This window comes from Calypte anna, chromosome 14 (genome assembly GCF_003957555.1).
Source record: "Calypte anna isolate BGI_N300 chromosome 14, bCalAnn1_v1.p, whole genome shotgun sequence".
Lineage (NCBI taxonomy): Eukaryota > Metazoa > Chordata > Aves > Apodiformes > Trochilidae > Calypte > Calypte anna.
Window position 1 is genome coordinate 367,991 of NC_044260.1, and position 25,101 is coordinate 393,091.

The window sequence follows — 25,101 nt, forward strand, 5'->3', positions numbered from 1 at the left end:
TCTTGGTGTGAAGATCTTTGGTGTGGGAGATCCAGAGGTGGGGTTTTAGCTCCATGGGTGACATATGTGGGACAAGCCAGAGTGGAAAACCTCCCCTGAGTTTATGTTTGGTGCCAAGGAAGAACATAATAGAAGACTTTCCTCTTCCTAATGGTGTTAATCCCTGTCTTGTATCCTCTGCCCTGTTTTTTATATACATGGTTGCTTTCTGGGCCAAAGGTTAGGAATTAGACAAACAAGCACAATAAATGCAGTTTTCCCTGTGCTTTTGTTTGTTCCCTGCTGCAGAGAAAGAACTTGTATCTTCGTGAGCTGATGAAGGACAAAAATAAGGACATGCTGGACAAGAAGGCTTCTTTTAAATTATTTTCTGTGGTCTTACCAGCAGTCAGAGTTTGTTAACAGCCAGGCTGCTTTTTGGGAGCCATTGTAGCATCTCTGATTTTGTCTGCAGTCAATGACTGTAGTTGTTTGGTGTTGAAAGCTTTCAAACTAGAAAGACATCTTGTAGTGTGAAGGGGAGCAGAGTGGAATGGCTTTGTTTGATATGTTGGACTATCTGTTGAGCTTGAATTAAAGCCATCAAAGCTTGAAACCCCAAACAAAGGTTAGCTGATAGCCTCATTTTTGTCTCAGGCCTTAATCTGTAGCGTTAACATGAAACCAGAGCTGCAAATCGGCTTCAGACCTTCTACTTTCCTTCTTTCATTTGGGGATTTTCTGTCTTAGTAACTGAAGTGTAACAAATGAGCAGGTAAATGCTATTGACTGATAGTGGAGGTTGCCTGATCCTGGACTGCTGACTCCCTGTCTCCTCAGTTACTGCTATTCCAGTCTCAGCCAAATAAAAAAAAGAAAAAAAAAGTGTTTTCTTTTGGGACATGCAGTGGGGATCTTGCTTTGGAACAAATGCTGTTGCAACTGCTTTATTCTCCAAGATGGGTGTGGTGGCTGATTTGTTTTAAACCAGAGAAAGATTAACTCAGTTGAAAATCTTGTGTAAACCAACCACCCATTGGTTTTGCTGTTTGTGATTGACTTGGAACTGTGGTTTCTTGATGTCTTTTTCCTGGTGGATGTAGGGCCTTTTATAAGCCTTACCTTCCCCTCTCATTTGCCTGATAGCTTGAAAAGGTTGGGTTTGACTTCTTTTAATTCTTGTGTTTCCATCTTCTCCAGGTATTTATAATGTACCCCTAGTGCATGGCAGCATCTGAGGTGAGGAGATACATGGGTACTCCTGCTTATATATTAATTACAGTGGCATCACAAGAAAGGCAGTCTGAAGGTGACCTGTATTTGTTTTTCTGGATTCACTAGACCTATAGCTTAAAAAAAAAAGTATAACTTTATTTTATTTTAATACTCAAGAAGCTGTCATTGTTACAACCTTCCCAGACTTGGAGAGAAGGAGGTGCCTGAAGCAGCTATCTCCAATCTCTTGTTATCCTGTGGGCAATGGAGCTAAGTGAGTGAAATGCTATGATGACATTACAGTTTATTATGTTACCCTGGACTGTGTTGTCAGCAAGCAGTGCTGGAGTGTAGGGAGAGCCATATGTTATCTGAGAGGCCTGAATTGGGAACCTTTTCTTAGCAGAAAAGCTGAGAGATCTGTTCTGACTGGGTGAAAGCTCTGTCTTGGTAGTTGTATTCTTTTACATATTGATTTAGCAGTCCTTTATGTAAGCTCTGCTTAATTCAAGATAAGAACTTTGCTGCATTAGCTAGGAATATAATCAATGTTGTAAAGAGTTACTCATTGCCAAATTAACCTGCATTCTGTTGGGTTCAAAACTTGCAGAGGTACCCCAGGAGGATCTGTGCTTTGCTGTAGTGCTGGGACAGCTTCCACCATGTTGATACCTCTCATTTAGGAGAAAGAAAAAAAAAAAAAAAAAAAGTCTGTATTTCAAGATATATTTAATGATCAGTAAAGTGAACTCTTACCAGACACCAGTTGACTCAGAGTAACCTGAGACTCACTTTATCAGCTGGTAACTGATTAGCAGTAAGCATCTGTCTTGTCATAGTCTTTAGTGTAAAATACAGCAAATACTTGACTTTTTCCAGTTCTCTACTAAAGTAGAATGTTAATCAAGGCTTTTTTAAAAACCTCTCAGTTGTATGTAACTCTTATTTAAAATTCTTATTTATTTTTCCTGTCTATCTCTGCTGCTTTTCCAAATTGGTAAAGATAACTTCTTCCCCCTCCTCCTTCTTCCTTTTCTGTGTTTAATGGAGCTTGAAATTAACATGGTTGCTCCTGTCTCCCTTTTGCATGGTATCACTGGTGATCTCAGCATATCCCTGGGAAATATTTCTCTGAAGGTACTAAATCTGTCATTGAATTAAAAAAAAATTGGGGTGTTAGACAAGGTGAGACTCAAGAAAGCAAAGAAGTGGATGTGGTACCAGAAGTTGTTTTCAGTGCACTTTACAAGTCTAGTGTCTTTTTGGTGTAAATATTGGGGTCAGTGGAAGTTCTGATGTCCAGTAACAAATTGTGACATTAAGCATGTAAAATATATTAAATATCTTCATATTAAAAGTAGCAGTGAGCAGCAGGTCACTGAATGTGACACTGCCTTAGTAGTGACTCTGAAAAGAGGACCTGGGTTGAACTGTGCTTAGGTGGTCTTGCTCTCACACCAGTGTCACAGCTGAGTTCTGCACATACATTTAAGATGTAGAAATACAATTATTATAAATTCAGTGAGTTGTATTTATGTTGAATAAAATTGTAGAGATGATTAATCTACATTGTAGTTAAGAGGTTATTACAGTATCTCTTCTTGCTCAAAGCATCTTAATCTGGGGCTTTGTGTTGCAACTCCTGCCTTAATGTATTAAACCAATTGTTTTTGTCCAGATGCATACGTGAAATATTAAAAAAATTAAATCCAAAAAGTAAAAATTATAAAATTAATAATAGGTTTTGTCTAAACACATGAAAGACCCAGTAGTACAAGCATATAGCTAAATGATGGGGATGATGGATTATGATGTGAAACTGAGTTCCATTTGTGGTGATTGCCTCACTTGTCACTCAGAAGTTCATGCATCCAAGTAGCCTTGTTTGAAATAGGATTTGGCTTTGGGTTCATCTTCCTGAACTGGCCACCAGGACTTTTATCTGTATGTTTTGCTTCTGGTTTTCAAGTGCTTTTGTTTTGCATGAGCTACAGACTTAGAATTCTGTTGCTTCAATATGTGTTAGCACAAGGAGAGAGAACAGCAGCCCTAACCTTTACTTTTGCCTTCTTCCACCCCAAAAATTATCTGTTGTGTTTAATCTTTTCTTAAAGATGAATCCTCTTGAGTCTGTGAACCACCTAATGTTCTATCACAAAGTTTGGGGCATAATTTGTACTTGTGCATTCAGGCTTGTGATTGCATGCAAGTCCCATTTTAAGGCAGATTCTTTATACTTGGTAAACAAAGGTAAGATTTATTGCACAGCAGATGTGTGATGGCTTCATAAGTGAAGACAGCTGAGAGAGGTGACTGTTTCAGTACCTCATTTATGTCAGGTGAGGTTTTGTGACCCTGTGCTCTCTCCAGTGACAAATGCAGAATTTGTCTTGAGGCTTTGTTTTTATTTGCAGTGCTTAGTTATCTCCACATTTCTGCCTCCTTTTCTTCTTTAACTGGGTTGCTCTCCTGCTTGGCAGTTAGTAACCAGGGAGAAATTCTCATATAATCTTCTTTTCTGTACATTGCTGGCTTTTGTTTTGTTCTTTTAGGAAGTATCCTCCTCCAAAGCCAATTACTGGATATGTTTACACTATTTCTTTGGTCATTTGGGACTTCGTTTTGTGCTTTTCGTTGTGGGGGGGTCTTGAACAGTGATCTGGAGAACAGAATGAGGAAAATGCAGCAAAAATAGTTTCAAGAGTTATTGCAGTTATTTGCTTAAAGAGAAACAAGTTCTCACTATGAGGTTGTGCCTTAACAAAATTGATCTTAGCTTTGTCCAGCATAATTTTATATTAGTACCCTTAGTGATGTATTTCCTTGTCACACAGTGATTCTGTTTCTTACACCTTTCTTTGTTGCCCCAAGACATTAAATTTTATTTTTACATCTCTGTGATAACTTGCAGAAGAGTGACTGCCAACCACTTGTTTGCTAACTGAAGGGATCTCAATCACTAAGTTGCAGAGGAATGGTACCAGAGTTCATAACCATATGGACTGAATCACTGTGTAACTGAAATAGTGCCAAGTTTGAAAATGAAAAATACACATGGAGCATTAGAGAAATTGCTTTATGATGGTAAGAAGATCTTTTGTTCCCCCATGCAGTTAAATCTCTTGTGAAAAGGAAACTGAAGGGGAGGGATCCTTCGAAGTCTGAGGTCACAGGGACATCTTGGAACTGGAATGGAAGTTTCAGGCCCTTATCCAAGGATTCCAGGCTAGAGGAGGTGGAGGGTGTTTGTCTCTCTGAAGCTGCTTACTACAAAAGTCTCACTGTGGAAAAGCAACTCCAGTGTAGTGGTAACCTGAAGAATGACTTTATTGTAGCAATCCTTTATAAAAGAAGCAGCTGAATTCTGTAAGCACTTTGTACCTGTAGGCTGAAGCTGTTTTGCAGACAAATTGTTTTAAGAACTTGAAAAAAAAAAAAAAAGAAAATTAAGGAGGAAAAGGCAAGTCAGCAAATCTAAGACTTTAAAAGCTGCAATTTATATGTGAAAAGCAGCTGTGTACAGGGGTACCAGTGAGACCAAAGTGTCCAGCACAAAACCCAGCTCTGGCTCTGTGTCTGCCTTTCCACAGCAGCTGAAGGAGCTCCCAGCACTTCATGCCTACATGTTCCTCCTGCTGGGCCATTCCCTGCATTGTGTTGGTGCAACTGTGCTGTGAGCCAAAAGGAACAGATCTGGGTGACAATGATGCTTTTTCTCATATTAATAATTTTTCACCTGACTTGGCTGTAGGGCACGTATGAACTTGGGGCTGAGGAAGCAGCTGTAGTGCTGGGAGCTGGAGGGAAGGGGAGCCTGGGGGATGGCTGAGGACCTGAGTGGAGATGCTTGGAGGCTGTGTAAGGCAGTTTGGGCAACAAATGCTGCCTTCCTCTGGACTTTGCCACTGGCAGATTGACTGAGTTAGTGTTCTCCATGGCATAATGGTTTCTTCTGTAATGTGTTCCTAATGCTTCATTTGAAATATTTAAAATGTGCTGTTAGAGTGGTGTGGTTGGACCTGTGCTGTTGGGAGCAGCTTCACAGAGGTGCCAGTGGGTGCTGAGCCTGCAGTGTGAGATGTCTTATGTTTGCAGTCATTAGAACTTATTCCTGTATGCAAATAATTTGCTTCTACTCCAGTTTCCTTGTGGAAAATAAATGAACCAGAGAGTGTACAATGCCTGTTAATCTGTGATCAGCTATTACAGAAAATCCACTTTTCACATTACAGTTAATTTAATGAAATGAATAGTGTTTTTCTAAGTAATCAAGTTATGAGCCACTTGTTTCACTCTTTAAGCAAGCCTGTCTTGAAGTTAAGATTTCTGTCTTCTGTAACGGAACTCTGTTAAGATATTTTAACTTTGTTTTTGTTGTTTAAGATCATCTTGGCACAGGGCATGTGCTTAGGTCATACACTGCATAGAGCTGAGGATGGTGGGGTAATGGGATTGAAAATCAGCTCTTTATGGTGCTGTTCTTCATCTAACCTCCTCTCTTGGCCAACCCCGAGGCTGTTACGAGCTGTGCCAGCAGCTGTAGCCCCACAGAACTGGTGTGTCAGATGGAAGAGCAGCACTCCAACAAAATCTTGACAGGATGGATAGAGGTGATAGCTCTGCAGGCCCATCAGGGCATCCTTGGGCAGGTGGTTCTGCTGGTACTTGGGAACTTTTGTACTGGTGTAAGCATGGAAAGGACTGGACCAGAGGGTCCTGCTTTATTTTGAGATGCACAATGCAGGATGCAGCTTTTGAAACATTTCAAGTATGTTAGCATCTCCTTTTTCCTAGTTTTGTGCTTCCATACTGTGTCTGTGAAATGTTAACTTATATTAAGCAAGGGTGATTTTTACTAACATGTTGTGCTGCTTTTTTTTTTTCCCCATTACTGAAAAATGCTGCCATCTATAAGATACCCAGACAAGAAAAAACTTGTTAATGCTGATGGCTTTTTTTTGTTTGTTTGTTTTTCATTAAAACTACCAAACTTGATTTTACTGCCCAAGAATAAAATGTGTAAACCTGCTCACAGTGAAAGCCATCAGAAGTTTTAAGCCCTTCATTTGTTGAGGGTCTTAATGGTTTTTACAAGAAGACATCTATCGTTTATTTCTTAGAATACCAGTGAAACCTGTTGGTGTCACTGCAGAAGATTCAGGTAATCCTCCTGGTATCCCTCAGCCCTTTGGTCTTTCTTTGTGTTCAAGAACCAGGTTACTGAGAGGAATCTTCCAGCAGCAGAATAGCCTCATCTGCAGGAAATCTACCCTGCAAAAGCCATGCATTTGAGAATTTCCATTTTGTGGAGATGAGGACAGTGAATGTGTGAAATACCTTGAAGAATCAGGTTGCCTGGTGGCTGCTTGAGCAGCAGACATTTTCTAGAGGAGCTGACATCCCCCAATTTACCTTGGTGTTTCATCACATTCTTGCCACAGAAGACTTTGTTCTCATCGCCCCATTAATGCAGCTCACACTTGTAATCCAGCAGCCCAAAAATAGCTGTCAAGCCTGGATTTTACTGTGGTGGCATTTGCTGCACAGATAGTTGATACAACCCAATATGCTGAACAGTAGCAAAAATCCAAATGTAAAAGAAAAAAATCCCAACTGAGGCACATAAACCTCTTCTAGGGAGATATTTCAAATATCTGATTTAAATAAGCTCAACGTGATGGTATGTAAAAGGCCCCTCTGCTCCTCAGAAGAACAACTTTGCTGCTTTTTAGACAGAAGGTATGTGCCTGAAATAAAGCTTGTCAAGGCTTTAAATTTTTCTTTTGTCATGCAGAGAGCTGTAAACCCATGCTCCTCCTGTGCCTGTTAGACTCTTCTGACACTTTAAGCATACTTAAAGCATATACCCAGCTACTACTAACAGAGAATGATATTGATTTTTATTTTTTTTAAGAGATCAAATGGTTTTTTTCCTGGCTTTCCTCAGTGCTGAATCCCTTAACCTCACCTATTCACATGCTTCAAGTCACACGGCTTGACCTGATAAAGTATTTTCTTCACGTGGCAGAAAGTGGAATCTGTGGAATAATTTTTGTCATTATTAATGTTATTTCTTCTGGTTCACATTAGGGGTGAACCTGATGATGGATGGAACTTCCTAATTGCCTTTCTAGAAAAAAAAAATCTAGCAAACCAGATCAAACAGCAGAAGTCATGCTTTGCAGTCCTATCAACTCTGCAAAGCAGGAGGAGGTCTAAGGATGGTCCATGCAGGAAGGAGGTTCCACTGTGTTTTCCTTGGCTTCACGGCTTGCTTCATCTCCCCCTGAAGGTTCTGTTTGAAGAAACTTGTTGTAAGGAGCTGAGTTTTCAGATTTCTTCTCTTGAGTGGTGGGTTAGCTGGAAAAGTAGAATGGATGTCTCTGAATCTGCCACACAGGAACCCTCCATGGAGCTGGTTTTGATGTAGTCTCATCTCTGACCTTCTCATGACATCAGAGCTGGGTTTGAATCTGCACCTGCCTGGCAGGTAATGGCACAGAGCACTGGGAAACAGGAGATTCTACAAACTGCAGGATGAACAACCCAAGTTGGATTCAGTAGCTTTTTTTTTCCCTACTATTTGCCTATAGCTTTTAGAGTAGCTCATTTCGTGTCAGGTTGGTTTGACTGGATACTCCTGTGTTAAACATGAGAAATCTGGTAGGCTGTTTCCTAATTTTTGTTTCTTTCCTCCTGTCTTTTGGAACACATTCTCCATCACAGGCAGTACCTTGTTTTCTGTAGTTGTGGAGGTGTTTTTTGCTTTGGGTTTTTTTTTTTCTCCACTTTTATTCCTTCCATACCTTGAATTTTCCATGCTGCTTTTACTTGTTTGGCTGTACCCCCCTAGAAATTATCTGTTTGTTTACAGTTCAGGCAAATGTCTGCATTTCTGTGCTCTTAATTTTTTTCAAGTGGGCCCACCCTTTGCAGTCTGATGGAGGAGCACTACTCCTGACACACTATCTGCACAGACTGCTCTTCATGCCAAGGTTGTAAGTGTTAATCTTGCTGCAGACTGGGGTGATAATTCATTGCTGTCACAGCAACACATGCTTAAAGTTGCTTCTTGCCAGATTTGTTGGCTATATGCTACACTAGAGAAAATCATTTCAAGAGTCTTATTGCATAGCCAGATGCTGGAGAAGGAGTGCAATCAACCTCCCCTCCCCCCTTTTTCTGACTGTTCTGACTGGAGAGAGGAAAACTATTATATAGTGAAACACATTCCTGTGGAGCCCTAGGAAAGAGGCAGATGAACTTCAGTTTTTCTGGGTTTTTTAATTTTTTTTTTTTTAGGGAAGTTCTGCTTGGTGTTCTGGTTATAAAGGAAAACTCTGGCAGTGTGAGGGGAATTAATAATAAAAAAAAAAAAAAGCCAGTAATTAAATAGTGTCCCCCTTACTGTTTTCCTTATGTTCTCTGCAATGCTTAAGTGAACTTTTATTTAAGAACATCTGCTAATGGCTGCAGTGATGGGATTCTGAAGAACTGATTTCTCCTTCCATATGTAGGATCTTTCAATAGAAAGAGAAACTTTTGGAACTCTCACTTGCTGCTGGCCAGCATGTCTAGGCACTGGCCTGCAAGATGCTGTTTGTTTTAGTTACAACTCCTTTAGCTGGGCTAGGTGGTTCTAATTTTACCTCACTTGGAATTTTTATTCTGTGCTCTTCTCTAAATGCCTGAGGATACATCTCCTGCTCCTGGAACTTGTCATTTGCCCTCATACATGCTGTAGAAAATTTTAATTTAATTTAATTTTATTTAATGCCTGTCTTCTGAAAAAGCTTCGTTTTGTGCATGTTGGTGTTTGATTACCAGGGAAGTGAGATTTACTGATAGTTTAGTCAGCCATTAACTTGTTATATGCTTTTTCCAGTGTGTTTCCAGCATAAATCTCCCAATGTCCAGTGCAGCCATTGTGTCACCAATAACTTTGTCCCCTCTAATATTTTTAGGAGGACTTGTCACAGAAGTTAGTGCTGTGAATGTGTTCCCACAGGTCAAGATCCCAGGAAAAACATGACGTGGGGAATCTTGCTCTGGCAGCACCCAAATCCCATGAGTCAAGCAGCCTTCCTTACTTTACATTCTTTGTGCCTTAATTATTTGCCTTACTGCATTATAGGAAACTATCTTGAAAACCAGAAATAGGAAGGACTTCCTATAGACCTGAGTAAATCACCTCTTTACTTGGCAGGAATTGCCTTTAAGCAAGTTGAGATGCTCTGAAGGAGGAATCAGGCAGTGCTCTCAAATTCTTTTTTTAATCCCACTGTGAAGTGTGTAGGCCATGAATTTGTCCACAAAGCACTGCATGTATTTTGCAAGCTAGAGAGAAGAAAATCACACGTATTTTTTTTCTTGCAACATAAAACCTGAGCTGGTTTTAAGAATCTGAGGGGATATTTACAAATAACTATTCCTGCTTACTTGCTATCATGGGTATTATTTGGGGAGTTAGTGTCTTTGTTTTCATGAAAGAGTTTAAAGGTTGGAGGACAAGCTGTGCATCTTATGTAAACCTGAAGATCATCTTGTCAGGAGTTGTGAAACCATCCTTGAGCTGCACTAAATGCTTGTGTGTCTGAAATGCAGTAGTTGAACACTGCACACAACTGGATTTAGATAAACTCCATGTTTCTTGTCCCCAGTAATAAAGGAATTGCTTGCAGTAGTGATACCTAGGAGGCTGTGACATTAACTGGAGTTCTTTTTTTCCCCTTTCTCCATAACATTCCCAACCTGTCCACTATGAGAGTTCTTTCCTTTTGTCTCTTTTTAGTGTCATCATTTCACTGCTCTTTAGCAAAAGTATAGTGATGTGTTTGCTGTGCAAAAACACTTGTCCCAAGTCCCCAGGGTCACATGGAATATGAATGTAAGATATATCTTTATATATAAGATACATCTTTATTTTTTCTTAGGTGGTAATTTTCATCTGGGATTGGTCAACTGGGGAATTGTCATGCAGATCTGGGTGTAAATGCATGTGGGTTTGGACTGTTCCCCCACTCCCTCATCAGTTACCTCTGTTTCCATTTGATTCTCAGAAGCAGGCTGTCAGGAAATCTTCCTCTGATTAAATCTTTTGGCACTTTTAATTCCAAGAATTAATTAATTACTCAGAAAGAAATGCCTGGACACGGATTCTCAGTACTGATGAAAAACACTTGAACCTGCCTGCAAACTTTCAGAAAAATTTCCCCTCTCTTAGAAAACCTTTTCTCTGCATGCTTAATTTCTGTGTGATTAATCACAGAATAACTGGAGTAAGTCATTAACTTTGACAGGCAGGTTGTCTTCTACATCAAAGTGCTGTTCTTCTAGCTCTCTGGCACTAGGCAAAATTAAATTTTTAGTAGAAATCTACATCTCTTCACCAGAAAAAAAATGGAAAGTGTTACATGTTATGTGGCATGTTACTTACAGGACACAAACATAATGACTATCAGAGCATCTGAAAGGTGAGAGTGTTTTATTTCAGTGGTTTCACTGATCTGACATGTAGCAGTAGGTGAATCCGTTCGTGTTGCTTTTTAAAACCAGGTTTTTGTCTTTCAGTGAAATATATAAACCTTTTTTTATTTCGGATGTATTTTTAAGATGTTTTTCAGCACCTTTAAACATTGGTGTTTGCTGTCTTGTAACTTGAACTCCAGTATTTTAATTTAAATTAAGAGCATTGCATTGTGAGAATGTTCAGCCTGCATATTAAATGTTCTGAAGTATTGTCAGAAAAATACATTGTAGAATAAAACTCTGGCATTGTGTTGAAAGCATTCTGTCTTGATGGTTCCTGTTCTGTAGAACTCTGAGTAGTTTCAAGAACTGGAATAATTTTGGGATTTTTTTTAAAGTTAGCCTCAGCTTTTCAATGGTTTAAGTAACATCTTGTGTTCCTTGCAAGAGTGCACTGACATCTGGTTGGAGCTGGTTACCAGAAATGGTTCAGAACTCCCCAGTTGCTTTGTAAGATAAATCTTTGACCCATAGAAGTGTTGTGTTGTTGCATGGTTTTGCCATGAGACTTATGGTTTTGTTTGGTCTTGTTTGCTGGTTTTTGTTGGGTTTTTTTACTTTTCACTCTTTTCTGAAGGTTCTTAAAAGGAGACTCAGCATTTGCTGCATTTGGTAGCTTGAGGGTGGATTGGTTTTCATCCTGCCAGGACTGGGTAGTGCTTTGGCTGTGATTTCTTCCTTTCCATCTTTCATATTTTAACAGAGCTATTAGAATGTTATGAAATTTAATTAATTCAGAACGAAACTGATGTTTACACAGACAGATTGTGTAATGCTTCCAGCTCTGGGTATGCTTTCATGCTTGGTATCAAGGAAGCAGGGGATGTTTTAGGTCCTGGAAGTAACAGTATCTGCACTCAGTTATATTTCCAACCTTTCTTCTGCAGCCCTTCCCCAGCTTCCTTTGGAGCAGTAGAGGGTAGGTGAAGTTTTTCTGGGGGACAGGATTCTCTTTAAAACATGGCTAGCAACATGGCAAAAGTGGAGGTGCCTTTTTAAAATTTAGTTTTCATTTTCTTTTGATTATTTCTTTTTTTAAACAGCAAGGAAAAGAGGAAGAAAGATCTATTGTTGATCTGTTGTTGATCTTACCAAATAAACCTTCACTGTAATTAACAGCTTGGGTATTTTTCTGCTTGCTTTTCTTATCCCAGTGTTGCCAAAGCTTGCTGTCCTGCTGGGATTTCCTTTTGGAATGCAGAGGTGTGTTCTAGCTAAAAGCATGTGCTTTGCCTAATAAGCTTTCCTAGCCATTGAGCCCAGCTGGCTGCTGCAGTCTGTGTTTGTTTTGTCTTAACTAATTTTTATACCCATGCTTTAATTTAAACCACCACTTTTTGCATTAAATGACAAGCCAAGCACAATGTCCATAAATGAAACCAAACACTATAATCTACTAATTTTTGTTTTCAATGTGCAGCATCGTGTGATCAAGCCCTGCTAAAAAGGAAGATTGGGAAGTAATACTTGGTGGCATGGAAATGGTGCTAAACTGAAGTGATCCAAGGGAGTGGTTTTTGAGAGTTAAGGGTATAGCACTGAAATAGAGAAGATGAATGAAGAGAGCAGGGTCTTGGTGGTCAGCACAGAATATTCTTGTCAAATCTTCCTATATTTTGCTCCAGGAGATGGTGTATTCAGTCAGCATGTAGCACTTGGTTGAGTCTCCTAAGGGGTTAATTTTCAGGGTTGCTGCAGTCTTGCAGCTCCCTCTGAAGCTGCTGGAAGTTCCAGGTATTTCCTGAAATTCAGCCATGCATCTTTCAAGTTTGCTCTAAATTATGAATGAGCAGAATAAATGTTTGAAGATGAGGGGTGAAATAGCAATTATTTCAGAATTGTCATCAATGAGTGTTTACAAGTCGGCAGCACTGGAACTGCTGCTGCAAGCTTGCTCATGGATCTCCAGAACTTGAAAAATGCTTTGCTTTTTTGTCGTTTTTCTGTTGTTTTTGTTGCTGTGTCTCAGGTTTTGGAGTCCTTAGTGATGGAAGATGTTGTCTCGATAGGAAAACACTGGCCAGTTGGAGAAGGAATTCTTTGTATCTCCTGTGATTGCTCACAGCTCTTGAGACTTATGGATGCTACAGCCTTATCTGTAGACAGAGACTTACTGGGGGTGATCCCTGTAAAAGATTTGTTACTGTAGTCTGGGCTTCAGGCTTGGGAGCCACAGAGCCTCAGCCAGGATCCTGGCTCTGCAGCATCCTCAGGGCTCCTCTGCTGCCTTGGGGGTGACCCAAGAGCTTCTGGCACAGTTCCCCTCACCTCCCCAGCCCCTTCTGCTCCCTTTCCTTTTTCTTTCCTCCAGACTCTCCCTGCCCAGCCCTGGTTTGCAGTTGCCACATTCAGGGCAATTATAAGCATGGGCAAGAGACATAAAGATGCCTCCTCCTTGGCTTTCTTGCTGAATAAGGACATTTTTCATGTAGTTTCAGTCAGATGTACAGAGCTGCCCATCTCCCATCTGCTGTTAGGTACCTGAGCAGTTTGTTGGTTTGGTTTGGTTTGGTTTTTTATAAGATGCAGCAGCTTTTTTGAAGTTAAACTCACACCAACAACAATAACAAGAAAAATACCTATCTTTACCCCTGTTTGGATATTTACTCTCACAAGTAGGAAAGACTTCTTTCTTCTTGTGAATTAGTGTAAAGCTGTTACAAGTAGAAGCTTCTCCCTTTGCTGTGCTGGTGAGGGGCATTTGCCCTGCCCCACAAGTGCTCTCTTGCTTCTCAGTCATTGCAGGCAGAGCTGGGTTAAGTTGAAGATTTGAATCTATTTGGTAATTCTGTGTTGCTCTTTCAAGGCTTGCATTGCAGTGAGGCTCTGGACCCTTTTTTCTTTACACAAATGTCAACAGACAGATTGAGGGCCTGGATGTCAACTCCACTCACTTGCAGGTTTGCCTCGTGTTTATTAAACTCTGACTGATCCGAATCAAAGCAAATTTCCTGAAGTCAAAACTGCTGCTGCTGACACCTCAAAAAGATACAAATAATTGCATCTGTAATTACACTCTTAGAGAGGGGCAAACTTTTGCATGTGGCTGAATAAAAAACATCAAGTATTTTTTTCCTGATAGCATTCCTTCCAGTAATGTACAGAACAGACTACTAACAACATCAGCATGAATTTCTCCCCACAATTAAAAGATCTCAATTCAGAAATTTGTCTTTTTAGGTCCTCTGAACAAAGCAATGACACTAATACATGAAATGTAATCTGTTACTGGTTTACAGGCATCTGTGATAAGAGGATTTTCTTACTTAATGCTGTTGTTTGATACATTAAACAAAACAAAACCAACCAGAATCCACAATGAAATATTATTGAGTGGTTGGATATTGTTGGAGAAAAAAAACCCCAAACAACAAAGTATGGGAAGGAAATCTCTTTAGCTGTAGTCAACAAACTACAGCAAGGAAAGAAATGAGAACTGTTCCTGTGAGGCTGTCATCTGACACTTCTCAGGGGAAGGTTTCAGCATTATAAATAAAACTTCATTAAAGAAATAGGAAGAGTTGTGTCTTTAGCAGTCCTGACAGCAGTGATGGAAATTCGGAAAGTGCTTCTCAGCTCCTGTGACTCTCATGGCATTGAGCCTGTCCAAATTGGTCTGTGGAAGGAGCATCAGCCAGTGTTCTGTAGAGCTCTTGTAAAACAAAAAAGAAATTTTATTGCATTGTTTTGTTATGGTTTTTCTTGTAGGCACTGTGAGGGGACTAGAATTTGTCTTCAGCTCCTGTTAGACAAAGAGAAAGTTTTATTCTTCTAGCAAGAAGTGTTTGGCTTGACTGCCTTATTTTTTTGTTGTATGTATCACCAGTGAAACCCAGTTTTCAGAACAGCTGTAAGAAGTGAGGTTAATTTCTGTACTACTAGTTGGCTTTGCTGCAGTAAATCTAAAAATGTCACGTAAAAACTTCTAAAGCCTTGACAGGATGGTGTGTAACTTGGGAATCTTTTAAAAGCAGGATGTTTTCTACCAGACAGATGCTTTTGGGTTAGGTTCAAGAGTGGATTTACCCCATTTAGTGTGGCATTGGTTTGCTGGTTTATTATTATTATTAAAATAAAAATTGCTGGTAGATGTATGGACTCTGTTACTCTCTTGCAGCTCTTTTCTTACCAGTCTCCTTTTTTGCTGAGAGTACTGGTCTCATAAATAAGTCATGCCCCAGAGAGTCTGTGCTGTAGCATCATCCCATCCATCTTTCCTACAGAATTGCTTTGACTTTGATGTGGACTAATTAAGTTCACATCTTTTTATGGACATCTTAGAGTAGTTAAAGACAAGATAGCTGCAATATCTGAAATAAACGAGGCCATAGGACTGGTTAGGGTTTTGATCCTCTGTATCCTGAAGCTCCTTCTTCCTTTTTTTCCTGGAAGGATGGTGTCTGGAGGATTTCCATCAAAATGATGTGCCCAGCTGTCCAAGTTTACACCTGGTTTCAGGTGAAGAACCTGAAATCTTTGTTTTAGGCAGGACAAAGTACAAGCTCTGCAGCATGGGCAGGGTTTAACAAGGCTCTGCACAGCATCAGGGCTGCTTGGCTTGCTCCTTGAATTCCTTCCTGGGCCACGTGCTGACAGGTTGGATCAATACATTACCTAATAGGACGTTTTAAAACATTTCCAGGATTTGCTGACTGGGGGGGAATGGGGAGGGAAAGTAATAGATTTGGTACCAGATCTTAGAATACACTACTGCAGTATTGGCAAGCCCCTTGTTCTCATGTGGAATTCACTGCTGCAGTGGTGCATTGCAGGAAATAGATAAAAATCAACACACAGAACATATCCACAGATTATATATATATATATATATATATTCAGGGAAAGAGCCAGGGCTTTGAACCTGAAGCAGTTTGTGTTTTCACAAGGTGGAGAAGCTTTCTGCTTTTAAAAGAATCTGACCATAGGAGGACACTGGGCTTCATTTGAGCAAGATCCATTATTTAAATTGCTTAAAAACACAACAGGCCCTAAAATGCATCTTTTATGGAGTACTTGAGAAACCATTTAGATTTGTAGATGTTAGGAGTGGGGATGAGCACCTACCAGAGGAGAAGCAAGTAAGCAATTTCAGCATAGTCATTTGAATGCAGGAGAATTGCTTTGTTTATGTTGAAATCCAAGTTTTTACCAGTGTGACTATATATGGCAAAACCAAAATTGCATCTTTAGAGCATCCTCCTATTTTCTTCTCCAGCTTATGTTGTCTGTCTTTTAAATTGTGCAACTTTATTATTCTCCTGCCAAGTTTCATGTCAGCCTTGGATCTGTTTAGGATTTTGCAGTGAAATAAAAATTTGGAAAAGCTTTGGGTTTTAATTTATTTTTAATTAGAAAGATTTAAAGCCCAGCTCATGGAATAATGTAGCACTAGAATAAGGAGAGCTGGAAAAAAAAGTCTATGTAGAGGTTAAATGATTACTAGTCAGGTCACTGTTTCACCCCCAAATACACCTGTAAATTGGATCTCATTTTAGATGGACTCGGTGCTCTCTTGAGAAGAGCCCTTAAACCAAAGATGCCTTTTTGAAGCTTGAGTTTCGTATGAATGTTACTTTGCTTTGTTGAAAGACAGGTGGTTTGTGCCCTTGCAGCATCTTGAATAAAGTGTAATGAAAAAGTGTTACCAGTTTGCAGGGGGAAAAAGGAAGTTTCTTCAAGTTGGTTCCTAGCATCTTCTGCAGCTTGTTCAGTACTTTCATTTTCCCCTCTTTCACAGCTGTTTAACTTCTAGCAAAAGTAGGATTTGTTGGAAATAGCCTCGGGTGAATTCAGCCTGTGGAAGGACAGCAAGCTGCTCAGATGGTCAGGATGGGATAGTTTTATTTATACTCCCTTTGAGAACTATGGTGTTATTTAACAGTTTGGCTATTTCATCTTTCATCTGTGACATCCTTGTCTTCAAACTTGTGCTTAGCTGGTCAGAGGCCAAAGTCAAGTTCACAGCCCAGAAATCTGGGTGGGCATCTTCTTCTCTCTGCAGTGTGGAACCAGTGAATACACTGGTGCAGAGCAAGTGCCTGAGACTTCATGGTTGCTCTTGAACTGAGCTGAAATAATAAACTTTTTTTTTTACTGCTGCCTAAGCAAAAATCTAGAATAACCTAGTTTAGGAAGTTACCTGCACTTGGGTTTGTTTGTTGTTTTATTTTAAGGTGATTTTCTGAACGCTTGCCAAAGCACAGAGTTCTGTAACTAGTGCAGAGGTTTGCTTGTATTTTACAGTATTGGTGATGTAAATTTTATTTTTAAAGGAATATCTTTCTAATTGGATGCTCTAGTAGTTAAGACTTGGTTGCAGGAAGTGAGTGAACAATACTTAGGTAGGTTTTGGTGTGTTGTTTTTTTTTTTCTTTAAAGATGATGTGTCAGAATTGTGTGCTGACTCAGAGCCACTCTGAATCACCCTACCAGCCTCTGGAGGAGTGATTTATATGGCACCCAGCAGAGAGCTGGGGAATCAATTCCCTCCTTGTTTCTTGAAACCAAGGAACGTGGCTTTGAAGATTTCCATATTTAAATTTGTGGAACATCCCAGCCACTGTGCTAACAGCTGATGGCTCTGTGGCATCCCTGCCTTGGGAGAGCAGTGCAGTCACTCTTGGAGTAGATGGAGATGAAGAAGCACAAGAAATGTTGTAAGGCAGATTTGACCTAAATTTGTTACTCTTAAGGTGCAAAGAGTACTCGAGTAATAAATCTTGTCAGCTGTGATTGAATATTGGCTTCCTCCTCTCACATGGCAGAAGAAACTCAGCTTTTAGAATAGCCACAGGGTGTCCATCTTCAGCAAACCAAACAGCAGTGGTTGGTTGTGTGGCCTTGCATCATTATCTGTCCTTTTTTCTTTCAAAAACAGGCTCAGGGAAGCATCCTGTTGGTGGCTGTACCAAGGTTAACTTTTGAAATAGGTTTGTCCTAGAAGTCCTGCCTCAGAATCCAGCAGCCACGAGTGGGACTCCTCAGTGTCTCCATGTGCCTCGAGTTCCCAGCGTTTCAAGTCCACTTCAATTCTGCTTTGGAAGGAATAGTTTGTCTGAGCTGAAGTCATGTTTCTGCAACTCAAATGTTTGGAGGCAAGGCAGATTATGGTGGCAAAGTTGTGTGGAGGGAGAATTCCCCACATCAACCTGTATTCTGTAGGTAGGCCTGCTTAGAGCTGCACAACAAACACCCTAATCTGTGTAGGATGAAATTAAAGTTCTTTCTGAAGAATTAGAGTTGGTTTAGGGCTGGAAAGTGAAATGTACCCCTTCAGAGACATGAAATACTGGTGATAACACATAAGAAAATTCTTTCTCTGCTTGTTTCTGATGTGTCTAAATGTTATGTCTGTTTTACAGAAAAACTTACTTTAAAAGGTGGGGAAATAGAAGTTGATTCGTATTGGGAAACTTTTGCTTTCCTCAGGCTAAGGATTTGGATGTGGTCAAACACTTGCAGGGATCCATTGCTAGTGTATTTACTTGAAGAGTACCTAAGGAACCTGCTGCTTTGGTTTACTTGTGAACATGTACAGTGTGGTGACAGCTTCCTCGTGATCTTTTAACCCCCAAAAGCCTCCCACTGTCTTGTCAGTGTTCCCTAGTTCATCTTTTCCTGGGAACCTTTGTGGTGAACATGGTTTGCAGACTGTGAAAGGTAGGAGGTCTTGGGCTTATAAGCTCACAGCTGACAGCAGCTCTGTTCTGGAAGTACTTCGATATATTTAGTGTGAGCAGAAGAGGCAAGGCTCCTTGAGTACCCTCGTGGAAAACTTCTTTAAAAAGATGTTTTCCACTTTTGTATAAATAAAAATGGAGTTTCTAAAGCTAGTTCTGAAATAGCTGGAAATACAGAAGGATTGTTTGCAGTAGCTGAAGTCTGTTGTATACCTCTTATTTTTTCTGCACAGTTTGCTTTGCAGGGTTAGTGAATTGCCACTCAAAGCTGCCATTCATTGATTTGAGGAGCCAATATTATGTGAATTTGAAACAGGTTTGTAGGTTTTTGGAACAGTGGATGCTAAATGGTCAGTGTGACTGCCTTGCTTTAGGGAAGCTTGAGCTGGCCCAGGAAAGGAGAGCAGGAGTGGGAAATGTCAGACACAACTAGGGCAGAACACTGCCAGCTGGATGCATTCATTTTCTCCACTGCTGTTTTGGTGGTAGGATGGGTAAACTAATAATAAGCTGTTCTGACAATTTGGGAAGAGATGTGAAGTGTCAGCAGTCCAGTTCACTTGACCTCCTGATGCCTGCTGCTTTCTTTTTGACTCCCTTTGTATCATGGCAATCAACAATGCCAAGAGCCAGGCAGCCTTCAGAAAATGGGACTCATCAGCTGGACCTCAGGTCAACATACAACCAGTTCCCTTTTCTGTGTCAGGCACTAGTTTTTACATCCTTGTTTGCTAGGCTGTTCAAACCTCCTTGGAAAAAGGTACAAAGGAAGTTTGAGTAGCAATAAAGGAGATGAGTAGAGGGGAAAACCCCAGAGAGAGGGAATGAGGGTATCAAATGCTGCTCAGTCCTGCAGGTTTATCAGAAATGTCACTTACTGTCTGTGCACATTTACATTGTGCAGGACCATTCTTTCCAGTTTTCTATCATTTAAAAATTGCTTATAATCTAAAAAGAAAATGTTCAGGACCTCTTCTGGTTTCTGTGTGCAGTTTGATGGAATCTCAAAGCAATATTGAAGGGGTGGACAGAGGTTCAGGATGGACTGAAGGAAAATTGTCTGGGGTCATAAGGTGGGGAGAGAGGATAGGATTAAAGGTGAGGGCAGTAAAGGAGAAAAGCAAGAAGGGGACAGAATAAAACGCTGGAGAGAGCAGGTTAATAGTGGGAGAGGATACAGGCAAAAGAAATTTGTCTTAGGATAAGGAAGTGGTGTTCTTTTTCCTAGGAGAACATAGCAAAGAAAAGCAGAAGTGACAGGTTGATTGTGCAGCTGAAATGCTGTTTGACTTCCTTAAAGTATCTGAACCATAAGCAAGACCTAGGTTGCCTTTTAAAAAAGTTGGATTTTGTGTTAAAGCAGGCTTGTGACTTCAGGGATCCAACTGATTTCTGATAACTCATCTGCAATATTCTGGTTTGTCCCAGACTGTAGCCTCAAGAGATGGGAGCAGGGGTGGGAGTGTTATGAAACAAAGTACTTTGATTATTTGGGGTGGGGTGGGAGGGTGGCAGCTTTCTTTTAACTTAGCAAATTGTTAAGTACAGACATGAGAAGACAGCTCATCTAGTTATGAAAAGCCTCCATGGGTTTTTTGGTACTGATTTCTTTCTTCACTGTCTTGTCTTTTAACCTTGTTTTCTACAAGTTTAGAAGAAATATCTTGAGCTATACTGAACATAGAGGAGGACATGGATAAATAGCTTCCTTTAAGGAGAGCTTGAACTTATCTTGGATAAATAGCTTCCTTTAAAGAGAGTTTGAACTTATCTTTTGATTTACCACTTGTTTTGGTGGTGGTGTTTTGGGGTTTTTGTTTTTACATCCATCCATGTCTCTTGGTTTTCATTGAAATAAAAACTCTTTGAATATGATAATGGCTTACATGCTTGTTATATCATCTGTTTACAATACATTTAATGCTAAAAGATTTATTTTTAGCTGGCTAAGTAAAATAGCTGGTTGTTAGAGTTGTTGTCATAGCAGCAATCTTAACAGATAGGCTGATCCTGTTCAGCTTTTGCAGCCAAAGAGCAGCCGACAGGCAGCAGCTTTTCTGCAGGGTTTTTCTAAAGATGGAAATGATGCTGGTGATGGTGAATTTTTTAGGCCTACTTTAAAATATTTTGCCTGTAGGTGAGTGGAGTTTGATTCAACCCATTCTGTTTTCATCTGACAGAACTTAGCAGAACTCCGAACGCATGGCATGTGAGGTTCAGGATTTAAGTCTTCATTTGCAGAAGCTTGGCAATTACTGACACAGTGCAGCACATTGCAGGCTTCTTTGTTGGTTGATTTATTTTTTTTTTTCTCTTAACAGCCATAAGTGTTCTGAAAGGAAATTGCCAGACTGAAGAACAGGATTGTGTAGTATTTATTCAGCACTAACTTGAAGTTGTGGCAGACTGGGCAAATATTACTGGAGAACTTTGGGGGTTATTTTTGATGAAATGCTCTGCCTGGGTTAGATCATGGCTTAACATTTTAGTAATTATGATTCTTATTTTTTTAATATGCAGAAATGAAAGGTGCTTCTATATTGACAAATGAAGGAATGGTATATTCAGAGTAGTCTGTAAAATGTGTTATATCTCTAACTCTGAGCTGTTCCAAGGCTTCAGTTACTCTTAAACATCCATCTGAATGCAGTTGCTGTTGTCTGAGATGAGGTGGGAATTATTGTGAGGAATTTCTACTGTCTATAGCTTTGAATCAAATGGTATTGAACTTCAGTTGGTTTTGGTCTCATTGAGCAAACACCCCTCAAATTCTTTTAAGTCTCTTACTAGGCAGAGTCATTTTTCAAAAGATTTGTTCAAGTACCTGAGTTTAATGCTAAGAGAAAATTTTATGTGGCATTAGCTGAAAAAGTGCTTCAGATGTGATTAAGAGTAAAAAATGTCCACTTAATCTTCTCATAGCCTGTTAGGTTTTTTTTTCCTCTCCAGAACTGCTTGTTAAAGTGTTGTTACAGGAATGCAAACAGTCACGTTAGGCTGAAATGTCTCTTAGTTTCCAATGAATCCCAGAAGCTTTGATTGCACACCTCCCTTTCTGGTGAACAGACAGCACCTTGCTTTTCCAAACTTGATGCAGAAATGACTTTCAGAGCACTTTGGCTAGTTTGGAGTTGATGTTACCTTTCTATTTTGTTGGTTGGTAGAGAGAAATCCAATGAGTGAGTCTGGCAAAACCTCCCAGCAGAGAAAGGAGGTGCCTTAAACCCACATTTTGATGTTTAAGTTATGCTGCAGCTTTTGAGTGGATCAAGGAGCTCAGTGCTGTGAAACAGCTGAGCTCTTGCTGTGGTCCAACCACCCAAACCTCCTGCTTCCTGACCTCTTTTTACCACCCTGTGAGCCATCTTGCCTTCCCTGAGCTCTGAAGTCTGCCCAACTCCATCCCCCCAAGTCCCCCAAGCTGACTGACCTGACAAAAGAGGAATTTTATTCTGGCTTTACCGTATAAAGCTGAACCAGCTTAGGAGAAGGGGCTGTTGAGAGGCAGAGCCCATTGCTTCAAGGTAGGGACTGGTGAGTTGGGGACCATTCTGAAGAGCTGGTCAACAACAGATACAGAGAGCCCTCTCTTCCCTGGTCCATCAGCCCATGTCCTGCTGTGATGTTCAGCCCAGGCTGCACCAGCTGTAGCACCCATGGGTGCACCAAATGCCTGGATGCCTGACAAGGAGCTGGATGGAGGAACCAGGATGGGTTACTTCGAGGAGGAACATCAGGTTAATTTCAAACAGAGCTGTCTCCCAGCTTGAGCACATGACTGTGGTGGCTGTGTAGGTTGTTCTCTTGGTATCTGGTTGGTGTTGGCAAAGAAATGCCCAGGTGGAGTGAGGGGAGTGGTAGGATTGTGTATCCTGGCAGCCCTGCCTGCCTACCCTGGCTTGAAACATTCAGTAAGCTCCTGGCTGAGAGTCATAAATGGATTTACTGCCGTCTCCTCTCAGATGACATCTGTTCTCCATCAGGACTTGGAGATGGATTGGGTGAATGGAAGAGTTTTCTCCATTATGATGTTTTAATTGGTGTTTGTGTCACGTGAGGGCAGAACTCCTGTTTCCCTCCTGCTCTGCAACACCGAGTTGCAGGCAGTGAGTAAAAGGGAAAGCAGTTTAGATCTGTGCCCATTCAGCTGGACATTTCTGTTGCTCATGTTCTGTTGTCTTTTTCTCTGTTCCAGGCAAAGTCGTGCATTTGTCATATGTGTGGTGCCCACCTGAACAGACTCCACTCTTGCCTCTACTGTGTCTTCTTTGGCTGTTTTACCAAGAAACATATTCACGAGCACGCAAAGACAAAGCGACACAATTTAGGTAAGCTGTCCTCCTGATGGCCTCACTGCTGCTGTTTGACTCACTGTATTATTATCATCCCTGCCAGTTCCAAGCCAGTGAGGTGATATTTCTTGTAGCTGCCTCATTAGACAGGGAGAGCAGTTCCATTTGGGTTTTGGGTTAGTTTAGTGACATTATTTTCAACTTGGTGCTCAAGCTTCCCCTGTGTCATAGATGTTTTGGTTGAAAAAGGTGGAGCCAGGGTCTTTTCAGTTGTGTCCAGTGATTGTACAAGAGGTAGTGAGCACAAAATGAAACATGTGAGGTTCTGTCTCATCACCAGGAAACACGTTTTTACAGTATGGATGAGCAAGGACAGAAAGAGCTTGGCCAAGAGGTTGTGGAGTATCTGTCCTTGGAGACGTTCAGATGCTTTCTGGACATGGTCCTGGGCAACCTGCTCTAGATGGCTCTCCTTGAGCAGGAGGCCTGGGCAAGGTGACCTCCAGAGGTTCCTGCCAAACTCAGCAGTTCTTTGAAAATGTTAAAAATCAAAACATCCCTATATGACAGTGTTTTATTGCTTTTTACAGGGTGTAGTCTCAAAGGGCTTTTGAAGTCAGTTCATTAGCTGAAACTATTTTTACCAAAGCAGAAGTATAAATTACCTTATGTAAACTCTAGCTAAGGATTTCTGGTAAAGTGTGTGTATGTACAAAAATACCCTTTTGTGCCAGTAGAATTCAGTGGCCAGGCTTAAGGTTTAAAAAACTAGAGTGCTAAATTGAGACCACAGACAATATTTGCCTGTTTTTCTGTGGATACCATGTAAACACTGTGATAATTTTACTACTGAGCTTACATTATTCATGGGGACCCTTTTAAAAGAGAAACATAATTGCACATGTTGTGAGCTGCTGTTTAGCTAAATATTTAGGAAGCCTAAATGCTGGAAGTAAATTTTTGTGCAAGAGAGATTTTGCTGTTTTGTGCTGTAGTGTGGAATATCTTCTCTTTCCTTAAAGGAAAAACAAAACTGGACCCAGAAGAGGTTCTTTGAAGATACATTCTTGCTTAAAGGCTGTGTAGTTATTTTCATGGTACTAGACAGTGAAGAACGTGTCAGATAAGGTACTTCCCAAAAGGAATAGCCTTGAGATAAAAAGGGTAAGACTTAATTATACAAGCCAAAGTACAGAACACAGTATGGTATCATCCCAAAGAGGATTTTTGCAGCTAAAAATAATGTACACATTGCACAAATATATGGAATGTGAAGACTGATAACTGACTGCTTGATTTCTAGTTTTGGAGATTTGTCTCTTTTTTTTTTTGTATTGTATGTTTGGTGTTTCATTTCCAGCTGCATGTGAAATGATCTGCAAAAATATTTTTGTAGTTTTGTTAGCACGTTTGGGTGCTTTTACTGCTGCAGTTTTTGTTGGGGAAATAACATCTGATGGGCAAAACTGAGTTAAGTACTTTGAAATTTCAAAACGAGCAGGAATTATTTTAAAACACTTGGTGACTTTTTGCTGAGCCAACATCAGTCTCCATGGAGACTTAACAGAAACTGCACACTTAATCACAGTTCTAAGAAATATCATAGATTTCAGCTGTAGCAGCTGCCTGAGCACTGGAAGTGATGTGTGTGCAGCAAAGTGCTGTGTGTTTTAAGAGCCTTCAGGATTGTAGTCCAGAGTGTTCTTAAAAATACATTCCTTGTTATCTCTGCTTCCCTGAGCAATATAGATGAGACACTCACACTCTGACCTTACAGTGATACCTCTGCTCTTGCATCTGCTTGCCTGCTCAGTTTGTTAGCAATACTCTACTTATTTTAATATATTCCTTGAGCTGTGGATGTAGGTGACAGGTAGGTGAAGCAGCTGCATGAGCTGCTTTCTTTAACTCTCTACATTGCACAGTCTCTGTTAGCTGATCACCATGGGCAGCTGATGCTGCAATTGGTTTGGGAATCATTAATGCAGTGTTAAATCTTCTAAAACAGCTGTGAAAAACCTTTAGAAAGAGGTAGATAAGAGTGACCTTTCCAGGACCTTGAAGACTTGGTACAGTCAGGCTGGCATTCCTCTTCCAGTGCTGTTCATCTTGAAAGCATAGTAGTGATTCTGCTACCAGCTTCCTGATAAAGGGACTGAAATCCCTGAGCAGATACCAAATGAGGGTTTAATAATTCTGTCTCAGGGAAAACTTTCTGTTTGTTGCATAATGATTAACACTTTTTTTGGGGGAAAAAAAGCCCTGATTTTGGCAGTGTTTATGTAAATTTGCTTGGGAGTTTTTTATGCTATGCTTCTGTATATTAGAGGTGCTGTCTTAACACATAAATAGCATCTCTGGAACAGCACATAAGGCAGTTTGTGGTTGAAGTCTTGGTCTGCTGTAAG

The 25,101-nt window shown here is 40.4% G+C and overlaps 1 protein-coding gene across 14 annotated transcripts in view; it reads left to right on the forward strand.

Annotated features, from left to right (window-relative positions):
* Positions 1–25,101, forward strand: part of USP22 (ubiquitin specific peptidase 22) — an 87,544-nt gene that overhangs the window by 6,195 nt on the left and 56,248 nt on the right. For 13 of the 14 annotated variants that reach the window (XM_030459798.1, XM_030459800.1, XM_030459805.1 and 10 more), the window contains one exon: positions 22,597–22,729. In XM_030459798.1, coding sequence (XP_030315658.1) covers positions 22,597–22,729 — 133 coding nt within the window. Of the gene's footprint in view, positions 1–21,906; positions 21,926–22,596; positions 22,730–25,101 lie in introns of those variants that run through there. The other variant, XM_030459804.1, reaches the window with a different exon arrangement.